This window comes from Colossoma macropomum, unplaced genomic scaffold (assembly GCF_904425465.1).
Source record: "Colossoma macropomum unplaced genomic scaffold, Colossoma_macropomum, whole genome shotgun sequence".
NCBI classification, from domain to species: domain Eukaryota; kingdom Metazoa; phylum Chordata; class Actinopteri; order Characiformes; family Serrasalmidae; genus Colossoma; species Colossoma macropomum.
Window position 1 is genome coordinate 38,403,659 of NW_023494803.1, and position 17,637 is coordinate 38,421,295.

Below are 17,637 nucleotides of genomic sequence, written 5' to 3' on the forward strand. Positions count from 1 at the left end.
CTTTTCCCATCTATCTCAAGAGTTATTCCTGCCCTCTCTCAATGTCAGAGCACGTAGCACAGGTAAGAAACGTCTAAGATGACACTTGGACCTAAAAATACGCTCGCAAACGCTTGTCTGCATGCTATCAAAACCAATGACAAAGTTACAATACATGATAGCAGGAGGCAAGTATTACACCCACAACTAACTTTTAATGATAGCTCTGTGAAGACATCTCCCTGGTAGGGAAGAGCAGGGCGAGGCAGAGTGGAGCTGGAGCTGGAGTGACAAAAAGCGGGACCCAAGTGCTCGTCTTTTGTCTTCTGCTGATCAAATGGCGGAAGAGCGGAGAGGTAAGGCACTCATCCACAGAGCCCTTCCCTGAAGAACGCCTTGGCGCACACGGCAGCGTCTGCCGCGCCTTCACCCGCCTCAGCGCCCCGATCAAAGAGCAGCTCGCCGCTCGCACAGACTAGAGAACGCCAGCCGCACCGCCACGCCTTTCATTGCACAACAAGAGAGCGAAGCGGCGGGGAAAGAGTCGGGACTCTGCGAGCTCCTTCAGGGATTTCCTTATCGAGGGCAAAGCAATCCCCTCCGGACCTCATCCGCACAGCCTTGATTATTCAAGCCATTACAAAGAGGATGAAAATAACTCACTACTCAAAGCAACCATACTTTTTCTTTTTTTGCGTTATTTATTATTTTACTGAGAATGTGCCCAACATCCTGCGAAAGTTTAAGACAAAAAATGTACAGCTAGGGAACAAACACAGACCATAGAAAAATGTTTTAGGAGAGGAAGAAGTTGCACTAGTCTAAAAGAGGAGAGAGTTATGCGTTCTTCTTGGGCCTGCCGCGGCTCTTCTTCAGTCCAGGAGAGGTTTGAGTGCCCATCTCTACCAAACGCTTCTTCGGACTGGCCTTCTTCACACCGGCCTTCTTCACGCCGTTAAGTTCTGCACATTGTTAAACACAGGCTATAGAAAAGGCTACCCACACTGGCCCTAAAGTCTAAAGTTCATCACTATTAAAGCAACTGATGACTACAAGTGGGACATAATCTAAAAGTCCTTTACACATAAATTACAGCCACTTTGTTCTAGCCTATTTAAATAATATGCCAAGTATCTACCACTGCTTCATGACTGTACATATTGTACAGTCTGCAATCTGTAATACAGTCCTCTTTGATGGTACTGCATTAAAACCGCCCTTCACTGGTGGCAAATTCCATTTTTTCACCCATACATTGCAAGCTGCTCGTCCCCTTTGTGGCCTCTAGGCACTGCACAGCTTTAGTAGCTTTACAAAATGCAAATCAACACTTTACACCTTGGTTCTAATTAGACCAAAAAAAGTGCAAATTTAGACAGTTTCATCCATTCAACCATCTAAACGGGAACTGCATCGATTTTCCCCCCAAAAATGTTACATAATTCCCTTATTAAGAAGCAAACAGAGTCATTCAGAGTGTTTTGATGTGAAATGCCCTGTTCAAGAGAAATTTACCAAGAATTGTTCACAGTGGTGGTGATAGGAACCCGACGTCTAAAGAATTTAATGCCTCTAAAAGCTCCCTCATGCAAAACTCTTACAAAAAAATAGTTATGAATATGAGACACTCTTCTATGACAGTTTCGAGATAATGTTTTGGCCTAAAAAGTACTTTTTAAAACCCATTAATGGCAGAGAGGTACATGCAGAGCAAAACAGTTCCATAGTTTTTTCAGGGTTTCACTATTTTACAATCATTAACGTTACATATAAAAACTCAGAAGGGGTGTAGGTTCACTGCTTCTTTTGGATAATAAATAAAATGGCTATATTAGTGTTGTAGTTATCTCGACCCCTGGTTCTTATCACCACCACTGTAAAGAAATGTGAGCATGTGAATTTCACCATCAAAACATCAAAAAAAAAAAATCTCTGAATGACTCTGTTTACCTCTCAACGACTGAATTATGCAGACATTTAAAAAAAAAAAAAAAAAAACATGAATTTCCACCTAAGTTACATGCATTTAATGCATGTTAACAAAGCACCTGTTCACATGACTGAACTAAAACAATGACCAGACGCAGAACAGAAGTTCTGAAGTCGGATTTTGTGACGTTTCTACGGGTCACGGGTCGTGTCTAAAGTCAATGGGAGAAATTGCTCTAACACGCTGCAGGAAGCGTGAGCTTACCCTTCTTCGGGGGAGGCCGACTCTTCTTTGCAGGGGAGCCTTCGGCTTCATCATAAGATGCCCCTTTTTCCACCGGTTTCTTTCGCTTGGCACTCTTCAAACATGGAATAAAAAAAATGAAGAGGGATGGAAAAGAAAGAAGAAAGTAATGGTCAAATCACTTGCCTACAGCAACCTTAGAGGGAGTTGAAATCAAATATTAAAAAGGGACCTTTCCTCGGCATAAACAAGGAAACTATTACGTGCGCCTTAAGCCTTTTGAGTGCGAGCGTGACGTCTGAGCAAATGTAATTATGACTCCGCTATCCAGCAGGGACATAAATCCAGCAAGAAAAATATATCATTGAAACATCAAGCACAACAGTTCTATTTTAACACTGCTTAGAGTGAACCTGATGTTCGAGATTCCAGATCACAGGTCAGGGATGCAGTTTCTTTTTCTACTGATGCCACTTTAAATTTCCAAACAATCATTTATAGTTCGAGTTAATTTATTATAACCGTTTCAAATCCCCACCCCCCACCACCCCATGTTAATTTGAGCATGTGACGCAAAGAAAAGTGAATCCGAGGAAATCATACAAACTGAACCAGGGGTTACCAAGAAGATGCACTTAACGACAGCAATCAAATTCCCCCTCTCCTTCACTCAGACTCTATAATGAATGCTCGCCCCTTTTCTCGGACTTGAACTATCATCCTCACTTTTTTTCTCCCCATCCCCTCCTCACATTTCCCTTCCATTTTGCCAATTGCTGCCTCATGATTACCATCCAGACCCTGCTGAGCTGAACAGATTGGCTCGATAATTACATACAATAACTGCAGTGGGCAGGTAACCCTCAGCTGGCACAGGCCAGCTCCCTGGTGGCACCTTCCATATGCAAACTGCATTGTGGAAAGCGAGGAGAGTCCGTCGCCTCCCCTGTCGTAAGTGCGCTCGCTGATTGCCGGCCTGCGCCCACTCCGAGGTTACGGTGTCAGCAAATTTGTGATACATTAGCAGGGAATAAACACAGGCACTCAGGACCTGACAGAGGGAGGGAGAGGAGGGGCCGGCGGGAGAAACACCCAGACGCTGGAGAGAACCTGAACCACAACGGCTTTGTTGCTTTTGCAGGCTTTTTGTGCTGGACGCTGCAACAGTGGCTAAAGCATTGGCTGTTCTTAAAGGAACAGTTTGGTCATACAAGCTAACACCGCCTTCTCTTAAAGCAGGGGTGTCAAACTCAACCACTAAAAAGGCCATATAAAAAAAATCTCAACAAATCCGTGGGCCAAAGAAGGCCTATGTTTTTATTTCATTTGTAATTTATGTTGTGTCGTAACCTGAACTGGCCACCGTTAAATGTCCCCAGGATCTCTGTCTGTTAAACCTATCTATTTGCTTGAACTGGGAACCTGGCATCCTTCCTTTGCTGCATGTTTATTGCTGAGCTGCTAAGCTGACATTAGGTGTAAATGAAGCTAGTGCGTTGGGTGATATGACTGGTGTGTAACCACTGTCCCATAAACTGCTGTTGGGGTAGGAGAGTCAGAGTGCACATTACGTTGCAGTGCATGCTGGGGACTGTAGTGCAGCGCACTGTGAAACAGGCTAATATTAATAGAATAGATATATTAAAGAATAGAACAGATCATTAAAATACCTTCGCGGGCTGGATAGGATTGTGTCCCGGGCCTCATCTGGCCTTGTGTTTGACATTTGGGTCTTAAAGGAATAAAGCCACAAGAGATGCTAATGGTGCTAACAATGAATGAATGTGAATGGCCAACAATTAGCATGATGGTAATGCTATGCCTACTGGTACCTACTACGCTTCATTCATTGTCAGCCACATTAGCATGTTTGGTCAAGCTATTCTATTTAAAAGACAGGCTGCGGATGCTACTGAACTCCAGTCAGGTGTTTCTCTACATAGTACATTTAAATTATGTTTAAAACAAAAGAAGCACTCAGTGATTACAGTTAGACACTGGTGTGTGCTGCACAGTGGTTACTACTAGGACTGAACAAATTGATGAAAATATCTAATTATATATTTTTTTTTCTGAACAATATTGCGACTGTGATTAAAATATGACTATTCTCTATATATTAAACTCCAGGCCATTTTTTGCTCGAAAAGACCAGCACATTCATCTTCCTTCTTAAAGAATCAGCAATGCACTAGTTTGCAATTTGCATGATGATAATGCATATTATACATTCTGCTATTGCTGTCTTTTACTGTAGGTCTGACAGATATAACAATTTATGTGAATTGCTGCGCCCCTGGTCTTAATTCATCTACGTTTTTCCAATAAAGTATTTTGGAAGAATTCCAAAACAACAATAGTTTGTTACTGTCCACTTAAGTCCATCTTTACTGTTTTTTAATCTCCTGATCACTTAATTAATCAACAAGATAATGAATATAATTACTTAATTACTGACATAACTGACCATGACATCCCTACCTACCATTTCTGAAGACCAATTTTACTCCATGTAAAATTATGCAGTAAACGTAAAATGGAAGGGGGGAAAAAAATAATTAATAGATTAAAAAACAGAACAACACTCAAATCTGAACACCCTTCAGCAAATGTAATGCAGTTCTGGCACTGGCCAGTTAGTGTTTTGACTGGAAGGATGGTGTACATGAACAGTGGTCAGGGTACATCTGTTAAAAGCATCACGCTTTAATCGTATTTGAAAATCAATGCACTTGGCAGCGTTTCCCCACTAACCTGCACAATTAGTCTTGGATCGTGTGCAGACATTTTTAAATTCGAAACCACTTTCAACAGGTAAACAAATTACGGAAGGTTGAAGCGGTCTCATTTTTAAAGGCTTCAAAAAGGCGACTGCAGGGCTGCGCTGAGCGTGCCAGGCTCTGCAACTGAGAGACGCTCACAAGGCTGTGGTGCATTGCCTGTTTTTATGTGTTGCTGAAGGTGGCTCTCACCTTGGCTGCGGATGGACTTGCACCATTGACCGACACAGAGAAGTCCAGCTTGTCATCGTCAGTAGCACCAATACTCTTCAGGCCCTGCAGCAGAATGCTTCTGAGTTTCTGGTAGTCGGGCTTGTCTGTGTAACCCAGTGACTTGACCTCCTCCATGAATTTTGCCATTTCCCCTGATAGAGAGATACACTGGTTATGATTCGGGTTGTGACATTAAAGAAATGTTGAAAAATTAATCAACTGGGATAAAATTATCAATAAATATTGTTCTTTCCATTATTTCCAACCAGGGGGGGCAACAAACCCATAAAGTCTTTTCACAAAAGTCCATGATTTACAGCCAGCTAGCCAGCCAGCACATACATACATACATAAAAAATAAATAAATAAATAGTGTTGGATATGCTAACGTTAACATTAATGCTTGCTCTGAGCGGAATCAGAGCCTCGAACAAACACGACAGAGCTTCAGCTCTTGTGAGGTGGCAGATCTTCTCATGCTATATAATGCCAGCCCTAGCTATAACATTATCAAGCTCTTTAAATAATGCAATATTTATATCTTTTACATTATGTAAGAATTTGTGGGTTCTTGTGGTTTATGACACAACTGACAATATCAGTCTGTAACGCACAGTTTAACTAAAGCTACTGGAGTATATTATATAAAATTCTATCGTTCACTATTATCCGGTATCAAAAATTTTAGCTTTAGAAATCAGTGTTGTTCACAAAAGCTTTATACTGGTTAGTCCTCAATTTAGACATTGTAATATAATAGCAACATAGTGCCCTTTTGTGTCCAAAGCAGCAAATATAGATGCAGAAAACATGACTAAAATGGCAGCTTTTGCCTGTGCCTCTATTAAACACTATTAAAGTGCTCAGAAGGTTCACCAACCTCGGAGTAAATGGCCATTTACATTTCACAAACAAATAAGAGGGAAACGTGTTCATTCAACGCAGTGCTGGGAAGACAGTGAACTTCCTGCAGGGGAGTCTCTTCTCAGCAGACATTGACACTTTGACCTTGAGGCTAAGTTTAGTGGAAAAGGGGTGACAACACATCATGCATTGTTTCTTATACTTCGCTGCTCACAAACTGTTGTTTACTGTCGGCTGCTAAAACAGTCACACCAAACAGAATTAGCCATGATGGCCTCGCTAACCGTGCCGCCTCCCATCACCTCAGTGTTGGGATGCGACGTGTACGCACAAGACAACAGCCCGAGGAGGAATCTCTCCTTCTGCTGTGCGCCTGTCACAGAGCTTAAGAAGTGCCATCATATCAGCTGCCGAGCAAAGGACTCCACTGACGTCTTTGATTTTTAAACGACAAAAAGAGAGAGAGCCCTGAAGTTCTGCAAAAGTACAGCATGCCACACAGTGACTACGAAACTAGGCGACGCAGAGGTCGACCATAAAAGGTGTTGTGGGGGGGGGGATAAATAAATAAAGTCTTGCTTTACTTGAATGTTATGCATAAATACAGTTTCCCAGTTGGGAACCCTATGGAAAATGGCACAGCACCGAATATAGGCTAGTTCAGAGCCAAAGGCATATTCCTATGCCTCTCTCATCCATTGTGAAGTGGTCACGCTCTCTCTAAAGTTAGAGTGAGAAGTTGCAGGGAATTAGCACAGGGCTGATACATTAGTTCTCATTATGGCTAAATCAACGGGTCTGCACTCATTATGGAGAGAACAGGCTCTCCCGCTCTTGTTTATGCATCAGGATCAGGAAGTGCTTCAGACCAATTACTGCTTGGCTGACACACAAAGCCTGTTTTCATTTGCAGAAATCACAGGTGCTTTTAAGGACTTGGATTTACCACCACACTGGTAGTTCTGTCCAGATTTCTGATTTGTCTTTAGATATTGAAGTCAATAAATATCGGTGAGTGGCTGAATTTCAATGCAGGTTACCTTGCAGGTCAGACATTATCTGTCCTCTCTCTCACCTGGTTCACCTTCTGTGGTAAAACAGCTCTTCATGAAATCTCTGATATTGTCACGACATCTGTGGGGAAAAAAGGAATATGTCGAAGTAAGCTTCAATTCCTTTTTTTGTTGATTTTCTATGTGAAAAAGTTAACACATCCTCAATAGGGCACCAACTATAGAGCATTTTTATACGGCCGTTTTCAGCTTTTTTTTTTTCTTGCACAATTTAATATATTAGGGGGAAAAAAGAAAAAAAAAAAATCAAGGAAACATGACAAACAAAACATTTTACTAGGGGTGCCCAGAATTTCCACAATTGTTCATACATAACCACTGTCGTAACAAAACCTCCAAAATGGTAATTATTTATTTATTTAATATTTTTTTGGGGGAAAATAAAAATACATTCCCAACTTTAATGTAAGTTAATGTATTGAGCTGTAAATAAAGCTGACAAAAATAGAGATACAGCGCTTTGTTCTGACGGCGACGACATATACACAAACATATACATACACACACACACACACACACACACAAGGGATCTAATAATACTACATATCATAGCCAACGTTAGAATTAATGAAGTTAATTCATAATTCAGAAATACAGAGGAAAATTAACAATTAACAATTAAGTTACAAATAAATCAGTTAGAACAACATAGTTTTGGTTCCTGATTTCTCGCTGCACTCCCACCATTGAATGGATTTGTTAAATCTAATTTAATTGAATGAAGCACTTATTAGATAAACTAAGTATTGGATAGTAACTATAAATATTGGCCATCTTCAAGGAGAGCTTTGGAAATGGTTACGCTAACACAGAGAATCACATTAGATTGTTTCTTTGTATTTACTGTCATGTTTTTAACAACACAAACAACAACAACAACTGAACGCTTATCATTAATGATGTTTAACCACGCACCTCTAAATCTCAACATCAGTCCAATTTGCTGAAAGTCAATTTGTACACGCAACATCCAAAATGCCTAATTAGCCATACCAAACCAACAAGTGTCTTTGGTCTTGTCTGTTTAGCTGACAAGAAAACCAACAAGTATAACTGAAATGAATGACTACTTTGCCTTTCAAGCAAAGTGATGCAGAACAGATTAGACAGAGATCAGACAAATCCCCAGTGAAAGACACAATCCACAGACAAACCTTAATTTTCGAGTCTCTGACATAAACTGGGTCCTGGAGTTTATCTTCCCAGGGCAAACGGCCACACAGCCACTGGATCATGCAGTAGCCCAGGATTTCAAGGTCTCCTCTTCTTGAAGGAGCTGTAAAGAACTGAATTCAGCAAAGCTGCTGCATGATAAGCATAAAGGTCATGAGTAAGAACTGAGAGATATACTTACAGACACCTTTGTGTGCATCAATGCTGGTAAACTCAATGGTCCCATCATGACATCTCTTTGGGTCTTCTTTGTATTCCTTTGGCACGCCGTCAGGCAAGTACCTATAGGCCAGCCCGTAGTCCACTAAGTAAACCTGAGTGTTGAAAACAAAATTTATGTATTTGCTTTCAAACAACATGAGAAGAGAAAGCCTAAGCTTCTGCTCCTAATACCACAGCCAAATATATAAACTATTGCACTGGCTTTGAGACTTTCATATAAAAAAAAAAGTAGAAGCCAGCTGCTAATCCTGAGAGGCCACTTTTTTAAATCGCAAGTTTAAAAATAGCAATTTAATAATACACCACTGATACATTATTAATCTCTAAATTAAATGTTCCCTGCCTCAACCCCCACCTTATTTGCTTCAGACACATCTCTGCAGTCATCTAATCTCTCTTGTTTACAAGCTAAGCATGAAAAGCTTAAATTATATCTCATTAAGAGACGGCGTAAAAAAAGCACGAGTAGTCTTTTAACATTTGAGCTGTGGAATAACCATTTTAACAGCAGAGAAACGGGGACAGAACATAATATGCAGGATGCTTAATGTTTTCAAACTCCTAATTCCAACTGCTAATCCACCATACATCCTCATTAGATATATATGAGAGTGGCCATAGCAACCACTGCCTGCTTTACAGCAACCATGCAGAAATGCTCAGCACCAACCTGATTGGGGTTCTTGTGGGAGAGCAGCAGGTTGGAGGCTTTAATGTCAGCATGTACATATTCATGCTCATGGATGTACTCTAGAATGTCAAGCTAGAGAGAACAGGGGAAAAACCATGAGATGCATGCAGGTTGTCAGCATATGCAGTGCAGGCTCATATGTACACATGTCCAGAGTGCTGAGAATCCCATTCTAGGTGAATACAGGTCTCAGAACTGCATCTTCTACCTGGGCGCGGGCGATGTGGCAAAAATACAACAACCAGACACTTTAAGACATTTTCTCGATACACAATAAGCATAATAATATTTAGAAAACAAATAAATCTAGCAAAAACTCAAGTACAAGGTACAAAATCAGCACAACTTTAAAGAAGTTTTGCTCTATTTTCATCAAACCAGACTGAATTATACCAAAATTTTTAAAAATGCTCTCATTGTAATGAAACATGCAGTTGTTCAGTGTTCTTCAAAGGGGAACTCCATCGATTTTTCAAAAAAAAGCTGCATGAATAAATAGTTAAGATGTAAACAAAGTCATTCAGAGTAGTTCGATGCCAAATACTAAGTTTCTCTAGAATTAAACAAGTCAGAACTGTTCATATCGTTAGTGACAGGAACCAGACATCTGAAGAGTTTAAGGCCTCTAAAAGCTACCCCTACATCAACATTACATTTAAAAACCTCAGAAGGCACATGTACATTGGTGGTTCTGGATATTGAATAAAATGGCTATATTTGTGTTGTAAACATCAGGACCTCAGGTTCCTATCACCACTATGGCAAATAAATCAGTCAGTAAGTTTCTCTACAAATGAACCATTTCGCATCAAACTACTCTGAATGACATTGTTTACCTTTCAACCACTGATTTATGAAGACATTTAGACAAACTGGTGGAATTCCCCTTTAAGTACTGACAATATTCACGTTACAGTCAGAAAAGTATACTGTGACCTAATTCACAATAACAATAAACATCATGTTGCCACCCCTATTTATACAACTCCGCTCAGGTGCTTAATCAATTTACTTCTCTTTGACAAAACTCACAAGTTTAAGGCCAAGCTGAAGGACCAGTTTCCGTGGAAACCTCTTGCCACCTTGCTCAAACTTCTTTTGTAGATCTGTTCCAAATCTGTCCATGACCATGAATCTGTACCTGTAAAGTCACAGTCGCCACATACCCAGTCAGTGATTTTACCACTCCAAAAAAAAGCATCACGATGTTCACCTCACAAACTGATCTCACCTCTTTCCTCCTTTCTCATGAAGTCCTGAACCCCAGTATTTTGGAACTCCTAAGTACTTCAGTTTCCGTGACTTTATCCAAGCGCCAACTGGAACCAGTTTAAGAAATGCTGTTAACCTGTGTACTATGAGTGAGATATGAACATATCTGACTAACGAAATAAGAGAATGGGCTAAAATGCAATGCAAATGCAAATACAATTATATCTAAATCATATTAGCATTAGCTGATGAATAAGACTAAAAATAAATAAAAACTGGACAGATATTTAAATTTCACCCCTATATCTGATTATGTATATACGGTACTGCAGAAGAGCAGGATGTTTCAGTTAATTTTACTGCATTTGTAACTCTATGCAACGTTATATTGCTCTGTGATGCTAATGCAGGGCGATATAGCCTCAATTTCTATTTGATGAATATTTACGTATAGGTATCAACAGATATGCACATGAAAAAATATCTGATATCTGCATCGAACCTGATTTCCCTTATCAGTTCATCCCTAGTCAGGATAAATAAGTAAGGAAATGATTAAATCTAATCAAATCAAATAATATCATAATAATAAATAATAACAAGCAAGGATGATTCAAATGAGCTCTTCATTCTAAGGGATAAATTAAGGTATACTGAAAGCAAAAGCGTTAAATAATACAAAAATGATGCCGTAAATAAAGGCAGTAAAATATTCTAGATATATTTTCTTAAACTTGTAATATAAGGGTATAATTCCTTTGGGACAATAGTGCGGCAGCCGCAAGCTAATCTGCTGGTGAGACAAATATTTACCAACATCACAATATTCTAATGAATAAATCATGAGCATTCCTTAGTAATATAACAGTTAATTGTCAAGGGAGACTGACATTTGGATTGTTATTAAATAAAACGCATTCTTGTGGCCTTAGGGCAACCACAGGCACCACCAAAGGCATCCAGTCGATGTTTGTGTGTCTCCATAAGGCCCATGTGCCGAGCCCAGAACTTTCTTTAATTAAGGGAGTTGCTCTTTCCCTTTTTTTTTCTCGGATGCAGATCATAATGCAGAACATAATGCATATGAGGGTGTGTTTGTAGTCATGAGGACGTACTTAGATCAGGTTTGGCGGCTCTCATGTAAAACTTCAGCTCTGAGAAAAGAGGGCCATTATCGCTCGGCTCCTACACAGAAATAAGAAAACAAGCAAAACTTAAAGGCAAGTTTATTGTATACAAACTTAAAATGAGAAAAGTGAGAACAATTACATAAAATGACAAAAAAGACAATCCCAAAAAGTAGAAATTAAATGTCTAAGCGGGAAGACGTACAGCATACTGATGTTACTTCAATTGCAATCTGTCTATTTGTGAAACAGTCGCATCTAGTTATGCACACACTACAATCTTCTGCTTCCACTGACTGCCTTTCTGAGGTTTACATGTATAGACCTCTGAATTCATGAGCAGTAAAAAAGGTGACAAGTTTAGAAACCAATCCGCTATACTGGGGTCCGGCAGCATCGTTCCTGTGACAAAATCTGAATGATTTTAACAGAAATTCTTACGCATTCTCAGACTAAAATGCAGAGGTGGAACTATTTATTTCATTCTATGCAAATGCAAGTTATGCCCAAAGAATGCCACTAAGGCTACGTTAACACAGCAGGTAAAAGTGGCCCAAATCTGATTTTCTCACCAAATCTGAGTTTTTGTTGGGCTTTGGACAATATCTTTTAAATGTAACCTGTATGCACCATCAGCCTGAGCAGATCAGCTCCTAAACTGACCCACATGTGCAAAAGAGCAATGCTTCATGTAGCTCATCCAGAGGTAAACAATCAAAATGGTATCAACAGTAACAGCCACTCCTGGAGGTTTCAGTTTCATCTTCGCCAGCATCACAGGAGCCAGTAAGTAGTTTCAATGGCTGACAGTTGGGCTCATCAACCAGAATGCATTTGAGATCACTGTAAAACGGGCATATTATTCGGCCACGGCCACTCCTTTGATTCATGCTCTTGGTTTCTTTAAACTTTGCTTTCAGTCTTTTAAATCTTCTTTGATGCTGCAGACCCATTTTCCCATGGCCGCGTTCGGCCCTTTCTTTTGAAATATCTTCTAACACGGATGGGTTTGGATAAGTGTCGTCTAATTTTGTTTATACAGAAACAACAGCCCAAATGTTTATGAGGTCTCAGCATTGTGACATTATGACAAATTTTGAGTAGAATTGACGTAAAAGTCGCATCAATTCCAATCTGGCTGTTCAGACTGAGTCGCATTACCGCATATCAGATTTGTTTCAGGTTTCAGTACCACATATGAAAGTGTCCCAAATCGGAATTGATTCAGCGTGTTTTTCGCTGTTCACACTGACACACATCACCGTCACATATGAAGAAAAAGATCAGATTTGTGCCACTTTCAGCTGCTGTGTGAACAAAGCCACAGAATTTGTGATGTAATCTGTAAACGGTTGCTTAGCTTTTGTAGTGTTTACAACAGTCCACAGAAATCAATGAGTTCTACATCAGTTGGAATGTCTTGATTGCAAATTATGATAATTTACACATATGAACCATTTCTCTCCCACCCTTGGAAAGCTACTAAAGAAAGAAATCTGAATATGTGAAAATGAAACCAACATCACTGCTCACAAAACATGGCTCTCTTCACATTTTGGTTACACAGTCTTAGTTCTGGTTGGCCCATAAACACAAGCTGTATAGCTGTGGGTTGGCTCAACAGCGACCGTTATCTGCAGCAGTCCTGTGTTTGATGGAAAAGAGGGATTCTCTCTCTCTCAGAACTTAACATGGTCTGTAATAACCAGGTGTTTAGCAGGGCTGACCCGAACAGAAACGTACAGTCTTTGAATACTTGATATTTCAGATTGTCAAAATCACCATTAAAAACAATCATATTTTAATTGTTTTTTTTTAGTCACCTAAAACAGATAAGCTTTCATTTTATTCAGTGTTTCAGTCCATACCCGCTTTGTTAGACGCCCATCTGATGCCCTGCACTGTACTAACAGTGTGTGGAACAAAACAAAAGTTATAAACCTGCTGTAAGACTTTTCCTTTGGACAGGAAAGAGATAAAACGGAGCATATATTCAAAAGTATTCAAAAGTTTGGGTACCAAAAAAAGAATTTAAAAAATGCACAATTACAGTTTATTTAATGTTAACTGAGGCAAAAAATACAGTCTGTGTAAAAGTTATGGCACATTTTATATTTTTTCCTCCAACACGTTGAACTGTAGAGATTGTGTTGTTTTCGCTTATAAAATCAACAAAACATAATTTTACTAGGGGTGTTGAAACTCGCATACTGAAGATGACTTATCAAACTTCTCATGCCTCGACTGTATACCAGTCTCTTATCGCATATTATCACACCACACTTCAGTTTCAACAGCCACGTGAAAAGCTGTGCGGTTTGTTGTTTTGTGAGGTGATGTGGACTCTTGGCATGACTTGTAAGTCATTCAACAAAACCAGCTATATCTGATTTATCTGTAACAGTTTCAATATATTAACAACAACAGCAACTGTGCTGTCTAAAGGCTGGTCTAAAATTGGTGATGAAACTTATTTAAGGCTGCATTTTTTGTGGCAAAGTTTCCGAACACTAAACAGAGAAACAAATATGTGAGTATTTGTATTATTGGGGTCAACTAAGTGTTCTGTCATGATTTAAATGAAGAAAAGACACAAAATCAATATCTGCATAGCGGCTATCAAGAGTGATGTAACATACTTGTTCTTGGTTGTTGTGTTTGTTTACCAAGTGTGCAAATCTGAAGCAACTGTTCTCTAATTTTAGGCTATGCTCTATCATCGTGCTTAAGCATGCAAAGAATGAGACACAGCTGATATACTGATAAGAGTCAACAAGATATGTCTGATAGTGTCAGCTGACTCCAAACTAAAAGGCTGCATATTGTTAGAGGAACAAACATCATAAGGGGTGCAGAATTAACACAATGTCACTTAGTCTCATACTTTGTAGTGAGTCCTGTATGCACTACAAAAAGGAAAAACAGCATTAAGGCTTACCACTTTGACGACATATGGTGCATCAGCTCCAACAGCTTTTGACGTATCATTGCTTGCTAACATGGAAAATACAATACAAATAGATTAACTTAGTGCTGGGTGGTACTGATAAAACTCAATATCACATTATTTTCCAATCATAGATATTAGATGTTATACAACAGGTTCCAGCCATGCAAGCTGATTGGTTGAGAAGCGTTCTAACTGTGCTGTTATTTCGCCATAACATCACGTTTTTTTCACAAACACTGTATCACTCCGCTAAGACGCCATTGCTAAGCAGCGAGTTTGACAGCTGTAGGAGACGCTCAAGCCATTTGGAAGTTTTTACTTCTTACTTTGCCACAAACAGAAAATGGACACTTTTAAGATCACATTTGACCGACAGCCGATTTGGTCAGACTCTGAAGATGAGACGACACTAAATTCCCAAACTGTCATCACCACTGAGCAGCTTTTCAGTCGGCAGCTGAGACAGAAGAACAGCTAAACAACCTGGAATCAGCCAGAAATGAACCCAGCACCATTCACCAAACGTGCAGTCTCATCTTCAGAGTCTGACCAAATCGGACTGAGCTATAAAACTGCTGCAATAGAAAACAAAAAACTGCTCAGTGGTGATGACCATTCGGGAATTTAGTGTGAGGAGCTGGAGAACGAACTGCAGACAGTGAGCGGAGTTCGTTACTCTGACGTAGCAACAAGCTGCTCGTTAAGGAACTATAATTTGGTGAAGGAACTGCGAACATTAAAACATATTAAACGCCGCGTTCACGGCCCAGTTTATTAATTTATTACTTTATTTATTTAACTGTTGTACAAAAGCAATAGAACACTCGAGCTTGTGTGTTATCGTATATAACATCATGGCTGTGATGATCTACGGCGACCAAATCACAGCCGTGATGTTATTTCGCGATAACCCACTCCCTCTCATGTTCTATTAAATATTTAAATATCGTGTTCTTAAATATTTCGGTTTGCATCAATGAAGTTAATAAGCCCATGCTTCCTGAGTCCTGTCACACTGCTGTTACTGCAGCTTTTGTTATCAATCAGTATCACTAACACTAATGATCGATATTGCTGCGTGACAACCACACCGCAAGTCATCATAAAGGTGACATACTGGACAGCACAACACCAAATTATGTCGCAACATTTACAAGAATCAAACATTACATGAACTCTTACCAAGATACAAGAGACCGAAGCCTCCCTGGCCAATCGGAGCCCCAAGTTTCCAGCTTTTCTTCGCTGTGTCTGTCAGAATTTCTCCGGGTGGGAATTCCTCTGCCAGTTTTCTCTTAGCTGGCCCTTTCCCTTTCCCAGCTGACCTGGCCTTGGGTGGCATCTGATCCACAGAGCATTAAAAAAAACAGTTTTCAAAATACGATCAGCTTTTACAATCTTGATATAATATTTGATATGACACAAAGTGAGTGGACATGAGGTAAGCAAGCAAAGTTAATTATTAAACGAGCAATTTAACTTTCTTCAACAAGCTAATGTACTGAAACCAGCAGCTTAGAGCTTTTGTAGGGACTGTAATATTATTTTCTTTTATTAAACATAAACGCTTTAAACAAGCTGACTTTTACTATGAACTGAATAAGTTACCAGATAAATTACAAAATACTAATAATAGCTAATGGTGAGCCAGTTTATCTAGAATTGATTTCAATTCCTAGCAAAAAATGTCAGCTTATAGTAAATATTTACGTTAAATACAAGAAAATAACAGGTCACAGACCCTAAACAAACCCTGAGTTGCTGGTTTCAGTACGGTAGGTTGTTAAAATAAATTAAATTCCTCGTTTAAAATCTAACTTCCCTTGTATAAACCTAAATATACAAAATAAGGTAACTTTTTTTACTAGGAATTGAATCAATAGCTAGCTGCTTCTTCTCTTTTCCAAACGACACGTGTGTGTTCTCAATAAAGAGTAAGCTTTATTTCACTTTCTTTTCCAGTAAAAAAAAACCGGCCAGGCGAGACAAAGCTAGTCAGCTTCTTGTTCGAATTTTCCTGTTCCACCTTAAATGATACAGCAGTTACATTCTGGCACGTGGGCCGGCAGAATGCAACTGCTGCACCATTTAAGGTGGAACGGGAAAATACGAACTAGAAGCTGGTGAACGGCGGTGCTGTGTGCTAGACAGCTCGCATACACGAACATGTGGTCTTCTCAAACATAAGACAGCTTGCTAATGCCGCCACCACCATACTACTGTTTTAATATTGTCACTAATAGGTTTGAAAACGCAGAGAGCAGCTGGCTAAAGTTAAGGCTAACGCTAATAGGTTTGACGCAGTTCAATACTAGCATGCTAACTTAGCCTAGCCAGCTAACTTTCTCATCTTCAAGGCTGCGCGGTTTAAAAGACACAACAAGCGTGACATCGTTTAAACGAGCTTTCTTTCCTCTTTCTGTGCCTCACTATAAATTCGCCCCAGCCTATTTATTAATAATATAAAACCTGCTGTTACGAACCTCGATGTTGTGCTATTTCCCTGTTCCAAAATTCCCGCAAAACTCTTTCTGACACGACGAACCTGATTGGTCAAAGCGGAACCCGCAATGAAGTCTGGGATTTGTAGTTATTTAATCATTTGAAGACGACAACTACAGATACAGCAAGGTTTGGGCGAAACAACACACTCTTTTGGCATCAAATGTTCATTTTTATTACTTCGTGTTATTAAGTTGTCATCAACTTAACAAATCATCGATATAATCTTTACGAAATAACTGAAAATGAAATGAATTTTAATTCAATCTAATTGTATTAGGAAAATAGTAAGATGTGAGTTAACTAAGGCTAATTTGGTTGGTTAATTTCTGTGTTTATGCCTTCTTTATATGTGTTACGCTCTAAAAAAAGATGGGTCTTTAAGGGTTCTTTGATGAAGGGAATAGTTCTATTTAGAACCATGAGTTCTATATAGAACCACTTCATGCACTTCATGGTTTTTTGCATTATGAAATAGTTCTTCAGATTGATGGAGAATGAGTTGTACATAGTTTTACATAGAACCTTTGTGAGAATGGTTCAATATTGCACCAAATCCACATGTCAAGCTTGTATACAACCATTTTCATACAATCAATCCTTTTTGCTGCCACATAGAGCCATTTTCAAAAATGTATAGAGAACTATATTGAACTATGAATATAGAAATAATATAGA

The 17,637-nt window shown here is 39.3% G+C and overlaps 1 protein-coding gene across 1 annotated transcript; it reads right to left on the reverse strand.

The window, feature by feature from the left end:
• Nucleotides 1-782: 782 nt before the first annotated feature.
• On the reverse strand, nucleotides 783-17,017 carry vrk1 (VRK serine/threonine kinase 1). The gene is made up of 13 exons (XM_036593727.1): nucleotides 16,941-17,017; nucleotides 15,640-15,799; nucleotides 14,446-14,501; nucleotides 11,496-11,565; nucleotides 10,400-10,487; nucleotides 10,201-10,309; nucleotides 9,148-9,240; nucleotides 8,437-8,569; nucleotides 8,229-8,358; nucleotides 7,085-7,143; nucleotides 5,125-5,297; nucleotides 2,174-2,267; nucleotides 783-941 (listed from the first exon to the last, which is right to left on the reverse strand). Exons 2-13 carry the CDS (start codon nucleotides 15,797-15,799, stop codon nucleotides 817-819), a joined length of 1,290 nt encoding a protein of 429 aa, XP_036449620.1. The 5' UTR covers nucleotides 16,941-17,017; the 3' UTR covers nucleotides 783-816.
• Nucleotides 17,018-17,637: the final 620 nt, after the last annotated feature.

Excerpts from the sequence above, each read along its gene's own strand:
- vrk1 (XM_036593727.1), bottom strand. The coding sequence starts at position 15,799 with ATGCCACCCAAGGCCAGGTCAGCTGGGAAAGGGAAAGGGCCAGCTAAG. Across the intron at positions 14,502-15,639 it reads CTTCGGTCTCTTGTATCTTG|CAAGCAATGATACGTCAAAA; the intron begins GTAAGAGTTCAT and ends TTTCCATGTTAG. Across the intron at positions 8,359-8,436 it reads TGATGCACACAAAGGTGTCT|CTCCTTCAAGAAGAGGAGAC; the intron begins GTAAGTATATCT and ends AGTTCTTTACAG.